Genomic DNA, 24,716 nt, shown 5'->3' with positions numbered 1-24,716 from the left:
AATATTTGAAATTCTTTTAAACAAATATGATAGAAAACAAGTATTGTATTTTTAAGCCTTTAACATTAATATTAGTCTTTTACTGCTATATGTAATTTAGATATCAATCAAACAGAGCATTTTCATCATGAAATATAGGCCTACTAATAATAATAATAATTCTTCCAACATAACTCTATTAACATCTTAAAAATTCAATCTTTTTTGTATCCGTTAAGAAATATTTACACAATGTTCAACTCATTTAATTATCCATTTCAGTTTAATTTAAAGTGTTTTTTTATTCTTCACATATATAAATAAGAAGTGCTGGGGAAAGTTAATTTTAAAAGTAAAAGTTTAGTCTAGTCTAGAACTACAATAGCCAATGTTTACACAGCGAACCAAATGCCTCTGCACTTACTCCCGATTTCTCTCATGGGGACTGGAGAGCTGTCAGTCAATAAATGGGAAAACAAAGTAACTTGCGTTACTTATTTGAAAAATTAACTCAGTTATTTTGTTGTAAATCTAAAAGTAATGTGTTACTTTACTAGTTACTTGAAAAAAGAAATATGATTACGTAACTTGTGTTACTTTATATTTAGTAATGCATTACCCCCGACACAGTAAATACGTGAACAGGGCATTTGCCTATTTAGCTGACTTGCAACTAAGATATCACACTTTTAATAGCAAGAGAGGGACAGAGAGAAAACTGCACATGACTCCATTCAAGAGCTGCACAAACTGAAATAACAGCTTTTCAAAATCTCTCTCTTCCTTCCTGCAGACACTGGATTACCATTATGACCTTTCTCACATACGTTTGGTGAGATGCTAATGAAGCATAATATTTTTGCATGCCAATATTATCTAGTCATGCACTTATTTTCTCATGATGCTTTGACAGACCAAAATGTATTCATGAAAATTCTCTTCAAGAGTGGCATGTCTACTTTTGATTCATGTTACATCATAATTCAGAAAGAATAAAGAGAGGAAAGAAACCTTTTTACTATTAGCTCCAGCTAAAGTAACTGACAAAATCAATCTATTAAATCTAGCACTGATTGTTCTTTCAACAACATTGATGCATTCTGAAACACTGAGGCCCTGTTTACACCTCGTATTAAGATGCGTTTTGGCCGATCGGATCACAAGTGGACGACGCTAAATACATGCGTAAACGGGGTCTAAAACTTTGAGCTTTCGACCACTTCCAGAGGTAGTCGAAACCGCATTCGACCGGATTGCTTTCATAGTGTAGAGGCACATGTGATCGAATGTGTTTGAACAGCCACAAAAGAACGCCTACTCTCCGCCTACTGACCTAACGCATGAACATTATGGGAAGCGCGCTAGCCAGGCGGTATTTAAACTTTGTTGGTTGAAGATCAAAGTTTGGTTTAAAGACGAAAATGTACCAAGCACAACGTTCTCTCACTATTACTGATTTCTAACTCACATTTACCGCGTTCGGTGTTGTCTTGCGGCTGTCAGAGCAGAAACGAAAGCTGATGCTCTCTGTATGTTTTTCCGTCAACTCCGCACACGTTCATATGTAAATTGCACGAGCTTATTTTGTCCATTAGATTGAAAGATCTTATTCATATTTACCCGCCCATAGACCCTCACCTTGAAGAAATCAGGACAGAAGTGGTTGAAAGTGGACAAAAGAGACAGATTAAAACGGGAATGTGTCTCCCTCATCTACAGTAGGCCTACTTGTGGTCCGATCGACCAAAACGCATCTTAATGTCAGGTATAAACAGGGCCTGAGAGACTAAAACCAGCACTTACCCCAGGGGTTAAAGAGCCGTGACCTTCTGCAGTGGTAGGCGACTCTCTGCTCACAGTGTTCTGACAGAGACATCAGGGCCTTCAGCTGTTCAGATGAGGCGCTATAATTGAACCATTCGACATGTGGCTTCTGCTGTGTAGAGCCTCGTACTCTGACTGCATTCGAGCTGTTGTGACGAACCACCGTCCACACTTTGTTCCCTGCAAAATTTGACAAAACAAATTAGTTTTTTTTTTATATATATATAATAAAAAAAAAATAGGAGATATAGAGCCAAATTTACTAATATGTTGTGCCAGCACAAACTGTCTTCTGGCGTTAAAAAAAACTAGGATTTAAATGCAGTGAAAAATTTGCAATGAAAAGGTGTGGACAGTCATTTTTGGAGTATAACCGTATGAATTTGTAGGAGTTTCCCTTTTAAAATGTATGGGAGGAGAGTATTTAAAAAATCATGCAATGTGATTTACTAAGATTTGCGGTAGTCAACTTACTGGAATATCCGCCATTATTTAACGCTGAAAAATGATTAAAACCCATTTTGCGCTTGACATGGCGGCGATTAATGGAAATGAGCTGCTGTGTCTGTGCTCTTTAATTAGTGCATTGTCAGTAGAACACCCACAGACCTTTCCACTCCCATCTGTATCCCGCTAATTTGCCGTTTAGTAAATCTGGCCCCTAGTGTCTTTCCAACAAATTTCAGTGATATAAAATGTACAAGTATCACAGAATAATGATTCGGTTTATAAATAAAAACAATATATTCATATATACTTAAATACATGATACAAACACACACCTACACAAATTATAATCAGTTAAAATAAAACAAAAAAAATAATAAAATACTCAAAGATGCAGAGAAATTATTCAAAAGATTATTGTTAATGTCTTATGCCGAGTTCAGACTGCACGATTTTAGCCCCGATTTTGGCTCGCCGACAGGTTTTGAGAAATCGCCGACAAATGCCCGAAATCACAGGCAAATCGGTGCTCGTTCATGCGAGTGACAATCACGCAGTGTGAATGAGCAAAGACGCGATCTGAGAGAATCGCCGACGAGTCGCCGACGCCCGTGAGATATTTGGCATGCTTTAAGATAGCACAAGTCTATTTGATGTTATATTTACATCTGGAAGACGTATTTTTAAAGAGTGTTTGCTCATCTGCAAGACGTCTATAGGACGTTTCCTGTCAGATGTCAAATAGACGTTTAGAAGATGTCTTTAAGATGTAATGATTTAGAATGCATGTTAAACTGACATCTTCTAAACGTCTATTTGACATCTGACAGGAAACGTCCTATAGACGTCTTGCAGATGAGCAAACACTCTTAAAAATACGTCTTCCAGATGTAAATATAACATCAAATAGACTTGTGCTATCTGGGACAAGTGAGCTGCTGTACCCAGCAGCTCACTTGTACCCAGCAGCTGTATCTGGACCTGTCGGCGATTCACAATCCTGCTGTGTGAATGTGTTCTGACTGAAAACTACATCGGCGATGACCGACAGCAAATGAGAGAGCAAGATAAAGGACAGCGGGATGTTCGGGGAGGAGTTATAGACCAGAATATCAGTATTTTAATAGAATAGGCCTATATTTACAATTATATCAAACAGAAACAAAGCACAAACATTTGCGTGACCAGCAGCAACAGCAGGACGTCATTTGCAAAATTATTTATTTACCCCCAACTGTCTTTGCAAAACACAGTCCTTGCTCCCCTCGTCTTCCCAACCATTTCCTGCATAAACTGTTTTTTTTTCATTTTTTTTTTCATTTTCGCTAATCAGTGCACAGACAATTTGGATCGCAATCTTCTTGTAGGCTATCATTTTTAATAACAAATTCAGTGTCGCGCGAGAACTCCGGTCTCACGCACGCGTGATCTTCCGTTATTTCCTTATCACTTCTCGCGTTTGTTTGGTTGTAAAACGTAGTTTGCACTTTGCAGACCAGGCAGAAATTGTCGGCGATTCTTTCTTTTGTAAAGTCATGCAGTGTGAAACCTCGCTGTCGCCGATCCATCGTGCAGTGTGAACACAACAGTGACCCGATTATTTTGAAAATCGTGCAGTCTGAACTCGGCATAAGTTGCAAGCTGGCACAGTGGCGTGAACGTCGCTAACGAGTGAAACAAGTCAAACACAAGTTCAAATCCTGAATTGAGGGGCGTTTAAAAAACACAGTTTTCAATTCAAAACGTCAAACTTTTTATGCGTTTTGGACGTTCATTTACACGACAACGGCGTTTTGGGTGCCTGAAAACACAAACTTTTGAAAATGGGTTTCAAAGTGGAAGTTTTTGAAAACGGTCTCAAAATGGTTGCCAAAAACGCGAATCTCTGAAAACATTGATGTCATGCACATTATGTGATTAATCTATAGCGTTTGATCGCCATCTAATGGCCTGGCAGCAGAATGCAGTGTTTTAGTCGTTTTTGCGGATCTGTGTGAATGGGGATCGTTTTGAAAATGGTGTCGTCTGTACGACAACTTAAAGGAAAAAAAAAACTTAAATGTGTTTTAAGCATTGTTGTCGTGTAAACGTACCCTTAGCATTTAGTAAAACAGCAACTGCATGTCAGTAGATAACATATACTATACTGTATCAAGTTTGGGGTGTATTTTATGTTGTATGTTATTAAAATTGTATTTATTTTATTTCATAAGCAGGGAATTTGGCTAACTTCTGCTAGACAGAACTTCAGCTAGACAAAACAGAAATATCAGAAAATAAACCTGATTATCAAAATCACTGCTTAGATTTAAATACAGGAATTCTGAATCCTTGAATGGCTTGCAGTTTTACAACATTCAATCATTGTTTGCAGAACCCATAAAAATAATATAAAATAGAAATAAAAACAAAATTCTCAGTGACTCTTATAAAACCGCATTTTTATTGTAATTTCCAAATACAGATCACTCCAGAATTAATCTTTAATAGCAAACACGCTGAAGATTAGCCTTGACAGGCTGTCAATTCATAAAGTGATCAGCAGCTGTTTCCTCACAAAAGTCAGTGAACTGAATTCACGGTGTATTAAAGCCTCTCTTCCCTTGACAACCATTCAATACGCACACAGGACGAGTCATTCAGTAGGCTACTTGTCTTCTGAAGTTCAAGGCAGCAGTTTAAAGCAGTGAATATACAGAAAGCTCACTTCAACAATGAGTTTGAATTTAAGTGTTTGAAAAAACAACTGTAGAAAATGTATATTATCATATTTCATATGAAGCATTATTCAAGCCAGAATACTGAAAGAATGCACAATCTTCCAGCCTAGTCACAAATATTTGTCCCAAGCGGTTGATAATGTAATTCAATGTTTTAAAGACATGATGCTTCTTGTCCAGAGTGCGACCCTTTACAGTTTGTTATGCTAATGTTGGAAACTCCTGGTTCGAGGGAATAATCTATGAATCATAAGCCACCAAATTGGGGTATACCCAATTTTCACCTGCATTTCGTGGGTTGGCAGGTGTTAAAGTGCCCCTGTTATGCTATTTTAAAGTTTTCTAATGTTGTTTTGGAGTCTCCTACAACAGGTGTACATGCATCAAAGGTCAAAAAACTGTTTCATTTTCTCATAATATTATACATTTGCACATCACCACATTTTTCAATGATTCTCAAACGACTCGTCAGATGAATCAATCTCTCTAAATCCCTCCTTTCAGCATGCTGCCCTGCTGATTGGCCAGACAGTCTGATTAGCTCAGTCTGTTGTGATTGGTCTACCACAACAGGTTTTTGTTTTCTATTGGTCGAAAACAAAAAAGCCCATTGCCATAACGTCAGTTGTCCTGAGGATTCCTACACCGTAAACTAAACACAGTAACGAACAATGACATCGATTTTACCATATCAATCCGAGTCAATCCCAAATGATGAAAGATTGGAAGAGTTATTCAACCCAAACCTGCATCCCAAGGACGACTCGAGCAGGACGTTTCTCAGTGATACACTACTCAGTTTGAGGTACATTATGAGATTTTGCAACTAATTCCTCACCATCAGCATTAACAAGTGCATGTCCATCAACAAACCGATTATTTTACTTGTAAGTTACTTATTTATTCACCGAGTATGTTTCTAATTTATTGCGCTGAACATGTGGAAACTGTATCAATAGCAGTGCATATAAGCCGAGCTCTAGCGTGAATGACTGATGTAACAAACGTTGGTAAAACAAATCTTGCTCCATGCTTAATCTTCCTCAAAGTAGTGAGAACGACAGACAATCTGCATTATAGACAGTTTTAGGTAATGGTGGCCCACAACTGATTAGCAGAAGTATTTCAGTAAGACAGTAATAATGTGAGTTAACCAGTTAGCAGGAGACCTACACAATATCAAACTCAAAACTAAGTATTTTGAACACCATCTTTCAAGAGCAAGCGTTTTAGGAATCCTGCATTGAACTCCGAGATTTGAGAAGCAGTCGTCAGTAAAATAAAGGGAACACAGCTAAAGTCTTTAGTGGTAAAGATGAATTTTAACCACTGATTCTTCACATGCTCGTCCTTGGGCAGTGAACCCAAGACTTTGTAGAGCATAGCGTCTTCTCGACATGATGCTATCCATGTGATGCTATGATGCTATCCAGTATCCACAGGAATCAGCTGCAGTGTCTGAGGGTTCAAGCTTTCCCTGGTGTCTGCACGCACAATAAGTGGGCGGGCAATATGCTAATGTTTCATCTTGACGTCACAACAAAACGGCTTATGACTCGTTTGAAAAACGATTCATTTCATTGAGAGTCGACTCTTACTTTTGAAAGACAATAACTTTATATATGGTGCACTTTCAGATTTAAAACTTTGCTGGATGTTTTCATTCACTTAGAGCTATGTTACACACTACATGAAAGGTCATTTTCAAAAATCCTTAATGGGGCACTTTAATTTCAAACCCTCTTTTTAATGTATATAGTGCTTGTAAAACACGTGGGAAATATATAACAGGTTTGTCAAATATAACATTTGAGCTGGGGTGAGGACAGGAATAACTGACCTGTAATATTGCAGTAGACCTGAATGGGATTAAGAGGGCCGCTTCCATCAGGATCTACAGAGAAATATCCAGAAGTGCTTCCTGCAAGCCTGTAGTGTTCACATGAAGATTCATAGACGGCTAGGAACGCAAACAGAGAATAAAAGATTTCATCAAAGCACCTGAAACATTTCATAAACAAGATCAAGGCCATTGTTTGAATCTTCTGTACGGTGCTGTCTAGATGTATGTACTTTTAACAGATGTTATCAAAAGATGATTCCTGTTAAAAACAGACTTAGAGGAAAAACAGGGATCTTCAAATACAATGTATTTGATAATGTCCATATATGTCATGTTAGTTTCTGTATCGTGTGCATGTTTTCAAAGCATAAGCTCTAATTCAAATACCCAAAGGAAACTTTGATGTGTGACCCACTAATTGTTACTATTTAGTTTAAAAAGGTGTTGTAAAAAAAAACTTCCAAGAAATGTTGTGTGCACATTAAATCTCACATAATAAATAGACAGTATCGGTGTTTGAAATGTAGGAATCCATTGTGCAGACCTACAGTTATGGCATGTAGCTCCACTGTATCCTGTACCAGTGCAGTCACAGGTGAAAGAAGACCACGTCTGGGAACACTGGCTGCCATGCTCACAGAAATTATACAGACACCTGGCAGGGAAATGGAAGAAACATACTGTATAAAGAGATACACAAACATTTAGTTCAATACAAATATACTGTGAAAAGAATTAGAACAAACCCAGTGTGACCAAAGGTTACAATGCAGATTTAATTTAAAAAGAATATAAGCAGTCAGCATTTATTTTTAACAGACTCATTTCGAATTAAAGTCCTCAGTCGACAGACAACCTGCTACATGTCCATCTCAAGTCAAAATCAATTATATGTCAGTATACAATTAAGTTGTCGCCGGCATTAAAAAAGACCTTAATGTGGCCTCGCCGCTCAGACGGAATCGAACAGTCTGTTAAATCAACAGAATAGTTGGGCGTTTGACAGAATATTTAATATCAAGTGCAGCTGGATCTAATTTAGAGAGGGTAACATTAATATTTTGATTTGTGTGAGGAGAGTATCAGAGACAGGGCTGATGTGATTGTCGCTTGACTGGAGAAAATTAAATTCCTTTTCAAGAATTTATTTGCTTTTCAATGAAAAGCACCGAGGTTTATAATCTGTAAAAAAGGAAACCTTTTACAAATGAGAGAGCAAAAAACTAAACAAAAGCTAAAAGTTTACTCAATAGAAGCATTCAGTGTAATATCGAGGTTTATAATCTGTAACAAAGGAAACCTTTTACAAATGAGAGAGCAAAAAACTAAACAAAAGCTAAAAGCTTACTCAATAGAAGCATTCAGTGTAATATTGGATACCAATAAATGTCATCTTAACCCAGCATAGACTATATAAAATATACTGTAGATGAACAGTAATTTACAAAATAAAAATGTTAGGATTTGATTAGGTCAATTTCAGCTCATTTCATCCCTTCTGTTTTCCTCAATAACAGTGCTACATGAGCCCTTGATTTCTTCCTGGCTGTTGTTTTAATGCAATGGCTTTCGATAAACTAACACAGAGACATGCAAAAAAATTGATATGCTTTCAGGAGATGTGTTGATTAATAGCGCATTAATTTGTCTGCTTAACTTTCACAATTACCAGCCTTTTAGGCCTGCATATATTATTTCACAGAGCTCAGTTTGCACGTCTGGTCCCTGAAGAGCCCACTTTACGAGGCCTCCACGTGCAATACCGCCATTCAAACAGCCATTAACCACTAAAGGGAGAGTCAACTGCAGGCTGGATACTGTTTCAGGTGATGATTTCATTACCTCAGTGCTATTTCTAGTCATGCTTTGAAAAGGGATTTGCTGGACCATAAAATTATGCCAACCAACGTGCAGAACTGCTCTGGAGCAATAAACCGCCCAGTGAAATTTTAGCGATAGAGGTTGCTAGTAAGGGGACATTGTCTAAAGTAAAAGTCGATGACCTGAAAATATGTTGTTAGGTTTGTGATGTGGAAAAAACAGGACACTATGTGCGTTTTCAATGAATGATGGACAGTCATTCTCCACTGGTGATTTTAACTGGTCATAGAAGTCCCATTAAAGTCACATAACGGTCACTTTAATACTTCAGTGACATTAAAAATTTAGAACAGCATTAATATTATTAGCAATATAAAGCAATAACTGTAATATAGAGACATAAATCAAAGAACTAACACATACATCAAAATGGGAATTAAAAGATAATTGTGACATGAGAATTAATGACCTTATTATCAATGAGACATGCACAGCAATGTTTAGGAATTTTAAAGGTTTCCAAACTGATGCCAAGAACCCCCAAATATGATCATACCTTTGCGACGGTCCCTCTCTTCAAATATAAAGGCAGCTATATACACACTACCATTCAAAAGTTTGGGGTAATTTCATTTTTAAATTAATACTTTTATTCATCAAGGATTCATTAAATTGCTCAAAAGTGACAGAACAAACTTTGACATTGTTACAATAAAATCGAATGAAAATGTTGTTCTTTTGAAAGCAGCACAACCGTTATGAACTGTGATAATAAATGAAAACTGGAGAAATGGCTGCTGAAAATTCAGCTTTGCCATTACAGGATTAAATAACATTTATTTTAAATAGTAATATTTCACAATATTAATGTTTTTACTGTATGTTTGATCAAATAAATGCACCCTGAACATTTCAAAAACCTTTACCATTCAAAGTTTGTGGTCGGTAAGATTTTTAGTGTACTTTCATGCATAAAATTACTTACTAAAATCAGTACTAGTATAGAGTACTATTTAAACTATGTGAAAAAAATATATTTCGTGATAATTGTTAAAACAACAACAACAAAAAAAAAAATCCTTTAATAGGCTCCAGCATCCCCAGGACCTTACATGACAAGCAGTTTTGACAATGGACGGATATTTCTATAGTATTTAACACATTTAGTTATTAAATATATTAAATTAACAGTCAAGATTAACTTTAGAAAATGCTGTCAATAGAATAAAGTAATTAAAATTACTCGTGAGTTCAGTTTGAAAACCCCTGAACTAAACTTCACGTTACTAGCAAAATCAATACCCCAAGGTATTAGGTAGGGGGAAATTTCTTTTATAAATATGTATTATATATTAACTATACTTTATTATGATTTACTGTATAATCAAAACAGAATTAAGTTACAACATTGCCACTTTTAGTTAGTTTGCTCATTTGCAGATATCTCACCCTGAATCAGCTTCCCATGTGTCACCACCTTTAGACAAAATAGGACTACATCATTAAAATAAAGAAATGGATGTCTTCCACTGAGGCTTCATTAAGTTCGAAAAATGTAAGTGCTTCACAAAAGGGAAAAAAACTAAACAAATTTGTCTCCATGGAGAAGCTCTCTTTGACAATATCCAAAACCCCAAAGAGGGCAAAGCGTTGCATGGGGTCAGCTATTTTGGCACATGATTATCAGAGACAGTCTGAGGCTGCATACCGACAGGGACAGAGACAGAGACGGAGGAACGGTTCAGTCTAGCAGCCGGGAGCATTCGCCCTCTGGCAGGCTCACAAAAACTGTCACATAGCTCACAGCGGAGCCCCTCAGACTATGACAGCTGCTCATGAATGATTTAGACTTGCCACTGATGGAGGGGTCTTGTCATGTTCATACAAGTTCACTATTAATAAAATCCCACTGTACAGACAAGCCAGAGGGACATGTCCCTGCCGCCAAATTAAAACATACTGAGAGACTGAATTAAAGCTAGTACGGTGATCTGGTTAAAGGCAGGGTATAGGTGTTATGCTGGTTGAAAGTCTCTTCACATCCTGATAGCAATCACTAAGTTAAGTGGTCTAAATGTATTTATATGTATTTACAATGTCTGTGGAAGGCGTAGGACCATAACATGTTCCAATCAAAGACCTCGTTCCGAGGGCTGGGATGAGATGTCCTTCCTACCAACGTGTTTTTAAATACCCTCACACACCGTTCGCGCAGACATCACACGTCATTAGCGCGTGAGCTTTAAATGGCATCAGTATAAATGTATGTAGTTTATATATTTCATCATACTTAATAAATTAATTTTGTGTCCAGTGGAAGAACTGATTTTATTTACAACTTTAGGTTTTCTACGGAATCTTTAAGGATCATTATGAGTGTTGTAAGTAACATTTGACACTACAGTTTGGAAATTTGAGGTCAGTAATTTTTTTGTTGTTGATGAATGTAATACTTTTATTCAGCAAGGACAGATTAAATTGATCAAAAGTGACAGTAAATATATTTATGATGTTGCAAAAGTTTTAGATTTCAAATAAATACTGTTCTTTGAACATTCTATTCATTACTGAATCCTGTATTTTATTATGAATACCCTTTTAAATATATTAAAATAGAAAACAGTTATTTTAAATTGCAATAATATTTCACAATACTACTGTTTTACTGTATTTTTGTATTTCAAATAGATTTAGCCTTGGTGAGCACAAGAGACCTTTTTATAAAAAAATATTTTTTTTTTACAAAATCTTATTGACCCCAAACATTTGTACATAAGTGTATATCCCCTTCATCTTCTACAGATCTATAACTAAAGATCCCACAATCCATTGTTGGCATTTATCTTGTTTACTCAAAAGAAACTTAACAAGGAGACTAGAGAAATCCCCCATTCTCCAAACAGGAGACCTGTAGACCAGGGGACAGCAGGGGTCATGCGGCTCAGGGTCGACGAGGGCTCCGATTCCAGTATGCAGTAATGAGAAGTGCAGAACGCAGCACTGAGCTTGTTAGTGGGCCACAACCTTGATTACAAATTAACTTCCTCAAGTTCTAATTAGGGCTCTGCCAATAGCTCAGACAGCACAACCTGAGGCCTTAACAAAGAACAGCTCTGATATGTTCAAGTTTCCAAGGTGCCATTAATAAAATAAAATATCCAATGGATATTTTTTAGGTAGACAAATGTAAAACAGCAATAGAAATATGGATGAGGCATATGTTCAACTCCGAGGAAAACTGCACCTGTCACGAATGCCACATAAGTCAAACTGTAGCTGACTGTAGCTTCCTAGATGGCCTTGCTGGACTGACAGAAGATCGACAGGTTGGTTGTTGACAAGGATGAGCCGGACGCAGCCTTGAAAGGCCAACGTGGGATTCAAGCAGCTGGATTTGTTTTGGGATAAAGGACATCCTGAAAGAATAGATGAAAATATATCTGACTAGGTGTGAAATATATCATTTATATCTTCACAATTTTACACATTATATTCTATGGTTTCATGTATCCCAACAAAATGCAGAAAGGCAAAATTAGGGCCATTATAAGTATTGCTATATCATTAGGGGTTCAAGCACAAAGTGCTGAAACCCTATTGTAATTGTAAGGATTCGTAAAACTCTGATCATACCTCGTGCAGACCAAACCATAAGTGCTAGAGACCAGATGGTAGGCCTCAATTTGGGGAGAAACTATCAGAGTATGACCCCGATTGGCCCATAGGTGGCGCTACAGCAACCAAAAGTACTAAATTGCTCATAACTCCTAGACCGTTTGACTTAGAATCAAATGTCAAATTTTGTCCAAAACCTACTCGACCGAACTGGTGAACGTGATTTCACCAAGTACCACATGTTCCTGGATCAACATCTTTGTTGATCTTGGATCAACTTTCCAATCAACCAATAAGATTTGAGGGACAAGTTTACAGTTTATTTCAAGTTTAGGCTTAGAACCAGGGTGAAGTACTTAAACCTCAGTGTTATTCACCTTTCATTACCCTCTGATTTTAGGGAAAAGTTATGGGTAGGGTTAGGTTTAGGGGTAGAGATTGGGTAAGGACTACATTTTGGGACAGGAATGTTGATCCAGGATCAACAAAATATGTTGATCCAGGACCATGTCTTACTTGGCAAAATCACAGTGACCCTTGAGAACTAGTACCTGGTTTTCCACCCGATAGGAAGGGCAATTCTCTGAACTCTCTAGAGATCAATAATTATCGAAAAAAAGTTGAACCACATATTTCCTATGGTAAATTGGCTGTATTACATTGTGAGTAACATGTCCATATATTGTGTGCACAAAGTAGAAACTTCACAAAACTGTGTAGATATGGAGAACAATATTGACTAGAACTATAGATATATCATTTGCGTATTCTCCATCATGGATATTTTATGGTTTCAGACCTACATTTCGGTTCGGCCTAGAGCCCAACAGCATAGTTGGCACGAAGGCCTTAAATGCTTGAACCCAGTTAATTGCTGTTTGCAGATATATATATATATATATATATATATATATATATATATATATATATATATATATATATATACACTCACCGGCCACTTTATTAGGTACCCCATGCTAGTAACCGGTTGGACCCCCTTTTGCCTTCAGAACTGCCTCAATTCTTCGTGGCATAGATTCAACAAGGTGCTGGAAGCATTCCTCAGGGAGTTTGGTCCATATTGACATGATGGCATCACACAGTTGCCGCAGATTTGTCGGCTGCACATCCATGATGCGAATCTCCCGTTCCACCACATCCCAAAGATGCTCTATTGGGTTGAGATCTGGTGACTGTGGAGGCCATTTTAGTACAGTGAACTCATTGTCATGTTCAAGAAACCAATTTGAAATGATTAGAGCTTTGTGACATGGTGGAAGTAGCCATCAGAGGATGGGTACATGGTGGCCATAAAGGGATGGACATGGTCAGAAACAATGCTCAGGTAGGCCGTGGCATTTAAACGATGCCCAATTGGCACTAAGGGGCCTAAAGTGTGCCAGGAAAACATCCCCCACACCATTACACCACCACCACCAGCCTGCACAGTGGTAACAAGGCATGATGGTTCCATGTTCTCATTCTGTTTACGCCAAATTCTGACTCTAACATCTGAATGTCTCAACAGAAATCGAGACTCATCAGACCAGGCAACATTTTTCCAGTCTTCAACTGTTCAATTTTGGTGAGCTCTTGCAAATTGTAGCCTCTTTTTCCTATTTGTAGTGGAGATGAGTGGTACCCGGTGGAGTCTTCTGCTGTTGTAGCCCATCCGCCTCAAGGTTGTGCGTGTTGTGGCTTCACAAATGCTTTGCTGCATACCTCGGTTGTAACGAGTGGTTATTTAAGTCACTGTTGCCCTTCTATCAGCTCGAACCAGTCTGGCCATTCTCCTCTGACCTCTGGCATCAACAAGGCATTTCCGCCCACAGAACTGCCGCTCACTGGAGGTTTTTTCTTTTTCGGACCATTCTCTGTAAACCCTAGAGATGGTTGTGCGTGAAAATCCCAGTAGATTAGCAGTTTCTGAAATACTCAGACCAGCCCTTCTGGCACCAACAATCATGCCACGTTCAAAGTCACTCAAATCACCTTTCTTCCCCATACTGATGCTCGGTTTGAACTGCAGGAGATTGTCTTGACCATGTCTACATGCCTAAATGCACTGAGTTGCCGCCATGTGATTGGCTGCTTAGAAATTAAGTGTTAACGAGCAGTTGGACAGGTGTACCTAATAAAGTGGCCGGTGAGTGTATATATATATATATATATATATATATATATATATATATATATACATATATATATATATATATATATATATATATATATATATAAAATATTGAATACATAAAAAAGATTTAATTTAATACATAATTACATTTATCTAGCATAATTAATCTTTATCTCTGGCTAGTGTTATTTTTAACTAAAACTAAAATTATTTAAAAATAATTGTTTCTGGTAATTAATATAAAGCTGAAATAAAATACAAATATTAGATTATAAGAAATGCTGCCTTGGCAAATAACTTATAAAATAAGTTTAACTTGAACAACAATTACTAAAACTGAAATAAAAATTATTTAAAGCTGAATAGAAATATAAAAACATCTAATAAAAAAGACAAAACAGCACATTAGCTCAAATTAAAATGCAAATAAAAGATAATTCAAAATATTAATACATACAATATTATATAAATAATATTAAAATTACACTGGCTTATCATCTGATTCGGTTTCATTTGAAATGTTTTAACTTTGTGAGTTTTTATGAGTTTTTTTGTGAGTATTTCGACAAATGTCGAATCTGTAAGTGTAATTGAAATGATCTTTTTTGGTCCTTTCTGGAAATATTTGCATACTCTTTTACCTCCAAAATAGTGTTTGTCTTTTGGTTCCAGGTAGTTGGTCAGCTGGATGGTGGATGCAGGCTCACTGTCCAGGGTCATGATGATCTGCAGACCTCTAGCGTTGAGACTCACTGAATGCCACAACCCATCATTCACCCTCTGACCTGTCAATCAAAATCGCCATGTTTTAAGGAACATACCAAGTGTGTATGACCATGAAACACCTTTTAGTGAAACAACTTACCACATTACAATGATGTTAAACAAACCACACACATACTATAAAGTCATCCAAGGCAACAATCAGTATGAACCATCAACTCTCACACAAAACTAAACTATGATGAAACAGAGAACTCAATATCACAATACAAAGTGCCAAGAAACCTAATCTGCTGGCAAAATAAAAAGCCTGCCCCCTCGACCCCCATCCCCAAAAGATAAATTCTCTTTGAGGTTTGATTTAATTAATTCTGGCCATTACATGTGAAGGGCGCCCAAGCTGTGTGCGGCCACTGTGTGTCTACAGTCTCCCCCGTGCCAGCCATCTGTTTGTCGTTTGAGCTCAAGCGCTTCACTTCTTCTATTCCGGTAATTACAACACTCTCTATTTCTGCCAATGCTCCTATGACGCGAGTTAGACCAAAAAAAAAAAAAACAGGTTTCAGGTAGGATAAAACAGCAGCTTTAAAACAGACTGGCCCTGCACAACAGATGGAGAGCGCCCTCCTTCCCCCTGCTGCGTGTCGATTGTTGTTGAACATCAGGATTTCTCACTAGACTAAAACACACAACTGTCGGTCTCAGACACTAATCTTGTTTAGACCAGCATGTGTGTGTCCTTTAATCTTTTGTCCAGAATGCTGAACAAAAAAAAAAAAGACGTTATTGCCTTTTTTGGGTGACGAGATAAGCTATAAGTGTTGCCTTTCATACAAATGGTTTTGTTTTGCTCAAGCATCTCATTGGAGAGAAGAGGACCATAGAAAAAGCGTGTCATTCTGTGCTGTGAAAGTAATAGGATGCCTCTGTTGTTCAATTCAGCCAGCCTGGCAATGCAGAGACATTTATACTCTTGATCGTTATGTACACATAATTGCTGAAACTGAGCAGCATTTCCAATTAGACTCCTTCAAAGCAGTAATTTCAGTGGCTAGAGTGTCATGCCTAGATAAAAGTGACAGCACAACCATTTGATCACAGCTGCATTTCCGTGTCACTTGCTGAAGCTTTATACCTTTTACAATTTGCCTGGTGCATGTTAAATTGCTAAACTGAAGAAAGAATGTGAAAAAGAATAAACGCTATATCAATTATATGATTTAGCAACATAATTGACTGGGTTTGTTATACTATGTTCTTTAAATTCTGGTATATACATAAACGATTAAAAGCAGAAGTAAAGTCTGGTGGGGTGGGGTGGGGAACACCTTGCTGGTTTTAGCTGATTTAAAGGGGAACTTGGCAACTCTAGCCATTTCTTCGCTGATTTTCACTTTTGTTGTAGCATGTCTTCTCAACAAGCTCCCCCTACAGCTGTGCAGCGTATATTTTCACAACACTGTCATAAAAAACTCACTTGCGGCACCTTCCTCCTGCTTTCTACCGCCGCTCATGTGCATTTGTTATTATCGGAGCCGTCAACTATCGTGTGGAGCTATGTCTACCGAGGTGGGTAATACATCATACACAGTATAATAGAATTATGTCGAATTGCCATAAAGCAGTACGTGTTTCTCGCTCGTTCTCGCTTCTCACGAGACTTCCTATTTCCAATTTCCCGGGACGTTAGTCCCGATGTTGCAAGTTTGGTTTTCCACCTGGGAACGCTGGGGGGAGCGGGGAAGTCACCATTCTCTCCAGAACAGGTTATTGAACCATTCAAATGATTTCTAAACTGTTTTATTAAGTTGAAATAGTTGCCAAGTGCCCCTTTAAACTGGTCTCCCAGCCTGGCCAAGCTGGTTTTTAGCTGGTTTAGCAGTTTAAATTAACTAGCTAGTCACAACTGTTTCGCAAAACAGTATTAACATTGTCGCACATCTGTCGCTTTAACCACATTTGTTCAACAATATATAATTGTCATTTATGACGTCATGCAAGTGGTGGAGTAATAACTTCTACTTAGGTTTGGTTTGAGATCAAAGTAATGTCTGATTATTATTGTTGAAAATAATGGACATGGCATCTGCGGATTACTCTGCTATTTTTGTTGTTTTATTTACAGGAATGTACTGCATGTTAGCTTTCTTATTTGTTTTAATCTATTTAAGTTCTAGCAGGTCATACTAACAAGAAACTATGCTTCTAACCACATGTTGAGAGCTGTAGTTCCAATCACACAACTTTGTGATGCTGTTTGAGAAAGGTCATTTGAATTATGGTTTCGGGAAACACTGATTCGTTGAACTGTGCTGCCAATGACGGACAATAGTTGACTAATGACGCTTTTGGGACATTCACCTCAGGCTGGGACACCAACTGAGTCCAGCAAACAAATTTAGGCTGGTTTAAGATGATTTTCCAGCAGGGTTTGCCCACAAAGTTCCCTCAATGCAAGTATCTGAACTGTATTTTTGAGAGAACTGGGATTTAAAGTCAAGCTACAGAAGAGCCGAGACGGGTCTACTCACCAGCTGACACTTCTGACATCTTCAGAGTTGACGTCTGATGTGTGAGGTGGAGGCGCCCACTGCTGATCTGCAAAATCAGGTAACGTGGCTCCTGACCAGAGATCAGTGGACTGGACAGCAGCAGGCCATCAGGGTTCCAGGTGCGAAACTGCAGGCGCACCGAAAGGCCCTCCAGGAATGGTGCAGGTGCTGGCAGCGACAGAAAGCTGCTGCTGGAGCTCCGGAATGTGGCGGCCACCAGCTGTGGTTCCGAACAGGAAAAGGTCACGTTGCCCTGTGAGAGAAGGGAGAACGCCAAAGCAACGGTTTACATGCAAGCAGGGAATGACCAAATGGTAATGCAGCCTGCATTCAAATGACCCAATTGCATACTGTAGCTGATTGCATCTACTCAGATGACACTGCTGAGGCCAAAATCATGCAATCACAAGATAGTGAAAGAGATACCGTATAAGACTGTCCTTAAAAAAAGAAAAGGAAAACTCCTTTGCAAATTCTACATTTCTATGAGAAGTAGATTTTTATTCAGGACGGTTTAAAAAAAAATATATATTCAAGTTTCAAGAACAGTTTCATTGACATCAAGCAAAAAGTAATAAAATATTTGGTTACTTTTGAATTTATGCACTTAAAAACATATTGCAAAGAATTTTAATACAGAGATTAAAACATGCTCGTCATAGAGATGGTGTATTCAAAACATTTTGTATATGAACTGCAGTTGAAAAACTTAAAGGAAAGAACAAGTGAAAGAAGAGTCTATTAAATGAGATGCAATTAAGAAAGCCGGTAGCACAAGAGATGGAAAATAAAAGAAAAAGAGGAAACAAGCTGAAGGGTTACATGAGAATTGGAGAGGCTGAGAGCCAGACATGCTAAACCCACAAAGGCAGCAGGCGGTCTGGATAAATGTCACCAGCGCAGATCCACAGAGAGCAACAGAAACACAGAGAGCACATCCGCAGGACAGAAGCTCACGTAGGCGTGAAAAGGTTACTGCAGTGTGAGGTGAACACCTCATTGATCCCTGTGCCACAGGCCTGTACAGAAACCAGATCACTGAACTGAGGCCTCGGCAGACCTTCTCCCAACCTGACAGCCTTAAGCTGTGTAACGTCAGTGCTTAATTTGAGCCGGATCCCGCCGGATCCGGTTCCGGAAAATATCAGAAATTGCTTTCCGGCATTTGTTTTAAAACAATCCGGCATTAACAAATGCATTATATTTTGACAGTGTGTGCGAGAGACAGAGCGAGACAGTGTAAGCACGGGTTTATGTAAATGTATTTGGAGGCTATGTTTTGCTATTGGCCCTCAGCATATATTTTTGACCAATCAGCTTTCTTAAGTTCAAAATCACTCTCATTGGTTGGTGCTTACAGCAAATTGTTTTGCACACAGTAAAGCTAATGCAGAGCCGTTGAAAAACATATTTAACGGCTCTGGGTAAATGTAGTTAGAGCCGTGCAGGAACCTATGAATGATGCTCTTTTAGTTGTGACATCACCGTTTACTGACGTCATTGTATGTTCTGGAAAAACTGAAGTTGTATAGTCAGTGTCAGTCACAGCACCTTTTAATTGCTGTTTTTGATCCGACAATTATTCATTAACCCTCTAGGCGCCACGGTCGAGTTTACTCGACAAGATGCGGCACTGAATAAAACGGCCGATTTTGTCAAATTGGGTGTCAAATTTCGTTCGACCTCCCCTCCACTGGATGGCAGACATGTCATACTTCATCCCCGAATCAAAAAAACGTCATGTTTCTATACAAAATGTTTGAGTTAGAGCGCATTGAATCAGTGCGATCAAAAGCGGAGCTAGTGTGTGAGTGAGCCATTTTATCAGATCCTCTCCGCAATCGCGGCGACAGTATTGTGGTGGAGACTTTGTCTAATACCACTGGGTATGTTAGACGAGGTCGAAGAATTTAAAGGAAAACAAAAACTGAAATAATTTGATTTGGGCCCAAGGAAAACTGTGAGCTTGATGTTGACCGTGGTTCTCTTGCCCCATATGTAACTCAATGCACTAGAAATCTGGGCTTTCTGTTTGATCACAACCTAAAATTTGATAAACAGATCAGTCCTGTTGTAAAATCATGCTTTTTTCATTTTCGCCAACTCTCCAAAGTGAAACCGTTTTTAACGTAACTTCCAAACAGTGATTCATGCTTTTGTAACAACTCGTCTAGACTATTGTAATTCACTTTATATTGGTGTCTCTCAGTCTTCCCTCTCCCGTCTACAGTTAGTGAAAAACGCAGCTGCTAGACCCCTCACTGGGACCCGCAAGTATGAGTCGATCACCCCTATTTTATCCACACTGCACTGGCTACCTGTCAAATTTAGAATTGATTTTAAAATTGTATTTGTTTATAAAGCCCTCAACAAATTGGCCCCTCAGTACCTGACCGATCTACTCTGTCCGTACACTTCTTCTAGAACTCTGAGATCTATTGATCACTGCTACTCATTGTGCCTAGATCTAGACTAAAACGAGGCGATCGCGCTTTTGCGACTGCAGGCCCAAAACTTTCTACCTCAAAACAGTCTACCTCTCTACATTAGACTAGCTCCCTTTGTTTCCTCTTTCAAAACTTCATTAAATACTTATTTTATTTGGCATTTAATACTCCTTTTTGTGTTTCTTTATTGGTTGTTTTCTTTCTTTCTTTTTTTCTGTTCTGTACAGCACTTTGGTCAGCCTTGGTTGTTTTTAAATGTGCTTTATAAATTTGTATTGTATTGTATTGTATTGTATCTGCTTCAAACATTACAATGCTCTACAATAAGTAAATCCAATTCACCAGCTAATTACTCTTCGACAGCACTGTCATAGAAATATACAGAACTACCGCAAAAACGGAAGTTCATAGACAATGCTGTCATGTAAACTGTAGTTTGCCGACCCCTTGCATATACCATATAAAAATTATTAGTTTGCAATAATTAATATTAACAAAGTTAGGTATCTGCTTACCATTTAACATTCGCTGCAAACATTTGAGCACTCAGGGTCGGATTTACCTCTTATTGTGACAGTGCAAAATACCTTTACCCTTGCATTGCAAACAAGCAAAAACAGTCCAAAATGCATGCAGCACTTGATTCACAATAGAGGCTGGGTGGAGTTATGAGGGTTTTACTGACAGTTTGAGGATCCAATGGAGTGATGAGGTTTAGTCACAACACAAGCTCTGTTTAATACTTTTTGTTGGTTAAATATTTGCAAAACCCACAGACAGATGTAAAAGATGACCAATAGCAATGGTTTATGAAAAAGAAAAAAATGTGGAAATACAAGGTTTCTGCCTGACAGAGATGATGTTTTTAATTGTAAATTTATAAAGTAAATGTCTTATAGGTTTTAGCATTAGGGTGATATAACAATAATAATCATAATCATAATTTAACATATATTTTATTTCTCCTCATTGTAATTGGGCCCCCCCTGGACATGCGAGCATAGGCAAGTGTCGAAAGCCACTATGTCACAGCGAGTTTAAAACAGCGAGTAATTCAAAACACTTCTCTCATTTGTCAAAACTCACAAAACTCAGTGTCCCTGAACATAGCACTTTCTGCTACTAACGTTGCTTCGGACCAGTTGTAAACTGTTTGTTCTTCAATGAACAAGAACACTTAAAAAAAAAAGAATATTTTTTCCAGGACATCCAGATTTTACAGGACATTTTGTTTTCTCTCATTTTCCATGACTGATAATTGGGCATTAATTTTCCAGGATTTCCAGGTTTTCCAGGACACGTGAGCCCTGATAAAGTGTGAAACTTGGCACAGTTTGTGCACACATTTAATGATTCTTGCTGATATTGAAGACGCAGAAGTAATATGTCTGGACATGATTATATTTCGTATAGCAAAATTAAAGTGAGAGGATCACAACATCACTAGGTCAAAACACATTTCTCATAATAAACCAGCTGCTTACCACACTGTATATCTGAGGCTTTCTTCGTTTAGCCAGGTCAATGACATTTACTCCATTGTAGTAGAGGTTCTCCATGCAGCCATGAAAGTTACGTCGAATAAAGGTTCCAGGTTTCCCTGGCAGTGGGATCCCACCAAAGCTTAGCTGTTATAGAGAATGAATAAAACCTATCTAATTACAAAACATGAACAACATTAAATATGTTTGTTTTCTATTTATATATATATATATATATATATACACACACACACAGGTCCTTCTCAAAAAATTAGCATATTGTGATAAAGATCATTATTTTCCATAATGTAATGATAAAAATTAAACTTTCACATTGAACACCAACTGAAATATTTCAGGTCTTTTATTGTTTTAATACTGATGATTTTGGCATACAGCTCATGAAAACCCAAAATTCCTGTCTCAAAAAATTAGCATATTTCATTTGACCAATAAAATAAGTGTTTTTAATACAAAAAAAAAAAGTCAACCTTCAAATAATTATGTTCAGTTATGCACTCAATAGTCAATATTGGTCGGGAATCCTTTTGCAGAAATGACTGCTTCAATGCGGCGTGGCATGGAGGCAATCAGCCTGTGGCACTGCTGAGGTGTTATGGAGGCCCAGGATGCTTCGATAGCGGCCTTAAGCTCATCCAGAGTGTTGGGTCTTGCGTCTCTCAACTTTCTCTTCACAATATCCCACAGATTCTCTATGGGGTTCAGGTCAGGAGAGTTGGCAGGCCAATTGAGCACAGTAATACCATGGTCAGTAAACCATTTACCAGTGGTTTTGGCACTGTGAGCAGGTGCCAGGTCGTGCTGAAAAATGAAATCTTCATCTCCATAAAGCTTTTCAGCAGATGGAAGCATGAAGTGCTCCAAAATCTCCTGATAGCTAGCTGCATTGACCCTGCCCTTGATAAAACACAGTGCACCAACACCAGCAGCTGACATGGCACCCCAGACCATCACTGACTGTGGGTACTTGACACTGGACTTCAGGCATTTTGGCATTTCCTTCTCCCCAGTCTTCCTCCAGACTCTGGCACCTTGATTTCCGAATGACATGCAAAACTGAGCAACAGTCCAGTGCTGCTTCTCTGTAGCCCAGGTCAGGCGCTTCTGCCACTGTTTCTGGTTCAAAAGTGGCTTGACCTGGGGAATGCGGCACCTGTAGCCCATTTCCTGCACACGCCTGTGCACGGTGGCTCTGGATGTTTCTACTCCAGACTCAGTCCACTGCTTCCGCAGGTCCCCCAAGGTCTGGAATCGGTCCTTCTCCACAATCTTCCTCAGGGTCCGGTCAACTCTTCTCGTTGTGCAGCGTTTTTTGCCACACTTTTTCCTTCCCACAGACTTCCCACTGAGGTGCCTTGATACAGCACTCTGGGAACAGCCTATTTGTTCAGAAATTTCTTTCTGTCTTACCCTCTTGCTTGAGGGTGTCAATGATGGCCTTCTGGACAGCAGTCAGGTCGGCAGTCTTACCCATGATTGCGGTTTTGAGTAATGAAACAGGCTGGGAGTTTTTAAAAGCCTCAGGAATCTTTTGCAGGTGTTTAGAGTTAATTAGTTGATTCAGATGATTAGGTTAATAGCTCGTTTAGAGACCCTTTTCATGATATGCTAATTTTTTGAGACAGGAATTTTGGGTTTTCATGAGCTGTATGCCAAAATCATCAGTATTAAAACAATAAAAGACCTGAAATATTTCAGTTGGTGTGCAATGAATCTAAAATATATGAAAGTTTAATTTTTATCATTACATTATGGTAAATAATGAACTTTATCACAATATGCTAATTTTTTGAGAAGGACCTGTATATATATATATATATATATATATATATATATATATATATATATATATATATATATATATATATATATATGCAATATATTCTAAATATTATATCTACATCAAATTTATATTTATTTACAAAATTTACACATGCAAAATACATCCCTCTCAGCCCATAAAATTAAACACTGCTTCTGATCATTGTCATGATACTGGCACATTGTTGTGGTAAACAAAATGCCTGACGTCTTTGGTATTTTGGACTGTCTTACATAATTTGTTTCAGGCCATGCCACAACATTTCAGTGGGTTTAAGGTCAGGACCTGACTTGGTTATTCCAAAAGAGCCATTTCTTCAGACTTAGCCAGTACATTGTGCATTCTGTGAAGCTTCATTGTTATTCCGCTTGTGCTTCATTCTGTTAGGCTCCATCTCACATATGGACAATCTGACATGGTTATATACAATTTATGAATACAGTCCAGAATTAATTTTTCCATCAGTTACTCCGCTGTCCAGCACTGCTGCAGGACAGTTTCAAACTATCTTGAATGCTTTAGATCAGTTTTTTTTTTACATTTTTTTTTACATTTTTTCCAGTCCTGTGATGTTCCTTTGCAGAGAGCACTAGCTTCCATTTAAAAACAGAGGGCTTCCATTTAAAAAATAAATATATAAATGAACAAGACGATCAAGTAATTAGGAAGCATAAAACGACAACAGCAGTGTCCTTGCTGCTGAGGGGAATAAAGGTCAGTCTGTGACCAGGCGGTCTCAGTGGCAGTCAAGCTACAGTATGTCATGTCATTCCTGGATCTTGAGGACACCTTTACTGCTCATACACAAGACAGTGCCATCTCTCATAGGTGAGGTGAACTGCTGCATTTATAGTGCTATTAACTTCAGTGCACCTCATCAGCTGCACTCCAGTTAGCCTTTGACTATTGTAAGTCTGGCTCTAGGACAGCCGATGGACGCCTGGGGAAAGAGAGATACGAGGGGAGGCAGATACTCCATCACAGTAGATTTATGAACTACATTTTTCCTTCAATGATCAATAATGCATTTTCTTGTGGTAACCTAGCACCACATGGCTACTAAAAAAATCATTTTCCTAGGCCTCCCGAAAGCCAGACCTGTGTGATGAAGACAATACAAATACAAAAACTATTTTTTTTTTCTGTAGTACTGTAGTTATATATATTTTTTTGCTGTGGTACTGTAGTTATATTTACCTCAAACACCTGATATGCATCTCTTGGTTGGATATTATTTTTATTGCCCTCTTTAAAACACTTAAAGTAATTCAATAATGTATTCAATTA

At 38.1% G+C, this 24,716-nt stretch overlaps 1 protein-coding gene across 1 annotated transcript in view; it reads right to left on the bottom strand.

Moving 5' to 3' along the window:
- cntnap5a (contactin associated protein family member 5a) overlaps positions 1–24,716 on the bottom strand; it is a 102,272-nt gene that overhangs the window by 14,955 nt on the left and 62,601 nt on the right. The window contains exons 7-13 of the mRNA XM_056251918.1: positions 21,590–21,733; positions 17,638–17,911; positions 15,025–15,168; positions 11,879–12,050; positions 7,362–7,468; positions 6,811–6,930; positions 1,783–1,983 (exon numbers count right to left, since the gene is read on the bottom strand). Of these exons, the coding sequence (XP_056107893.1) occupies positions 1,783–1,983; positions 6,811–6,930; positions 7,362–7,468; positions 11,879–12,050; positions 15,025–15,168; positions 17,638–17,911; positions 21,590–21,733 (1,162 nt within the window). The remainder of the gene's footprint in view (positions 1–1,782; positions 1,984–6,810; positions 6,931–7,361; positions 7,469–11,878; positions 12,051–15,024; positions 15,169–17,637; positions 17,912–21,589; positions 21,734–24,716) is intronic.

The sequence above is a fragment of the Rhinichthys klamathensis genome, unplaced genomic scaffold (assembly GCF_029890125.1).
Source record: "Rhinichthys klamathensis goyatoka isolate OS25496 unplaced genomic scaffold, OSU_Roscu_1.1 h1tg000090l_1, whole genome shotgun sequence".
Classification (NCBI taxonomy): domain Eukaryota; kingdom Metazoa; phylum Chordata; class Actinopteri; order Cypriniformes; family Leuciscidae; genus Rhinichthys; species Rhinichthys klamathensis.
Note: the sequence above shows the minus strand (reverse complement) of the source record. Positions and strands in the feature narration are given on the sequence as shown.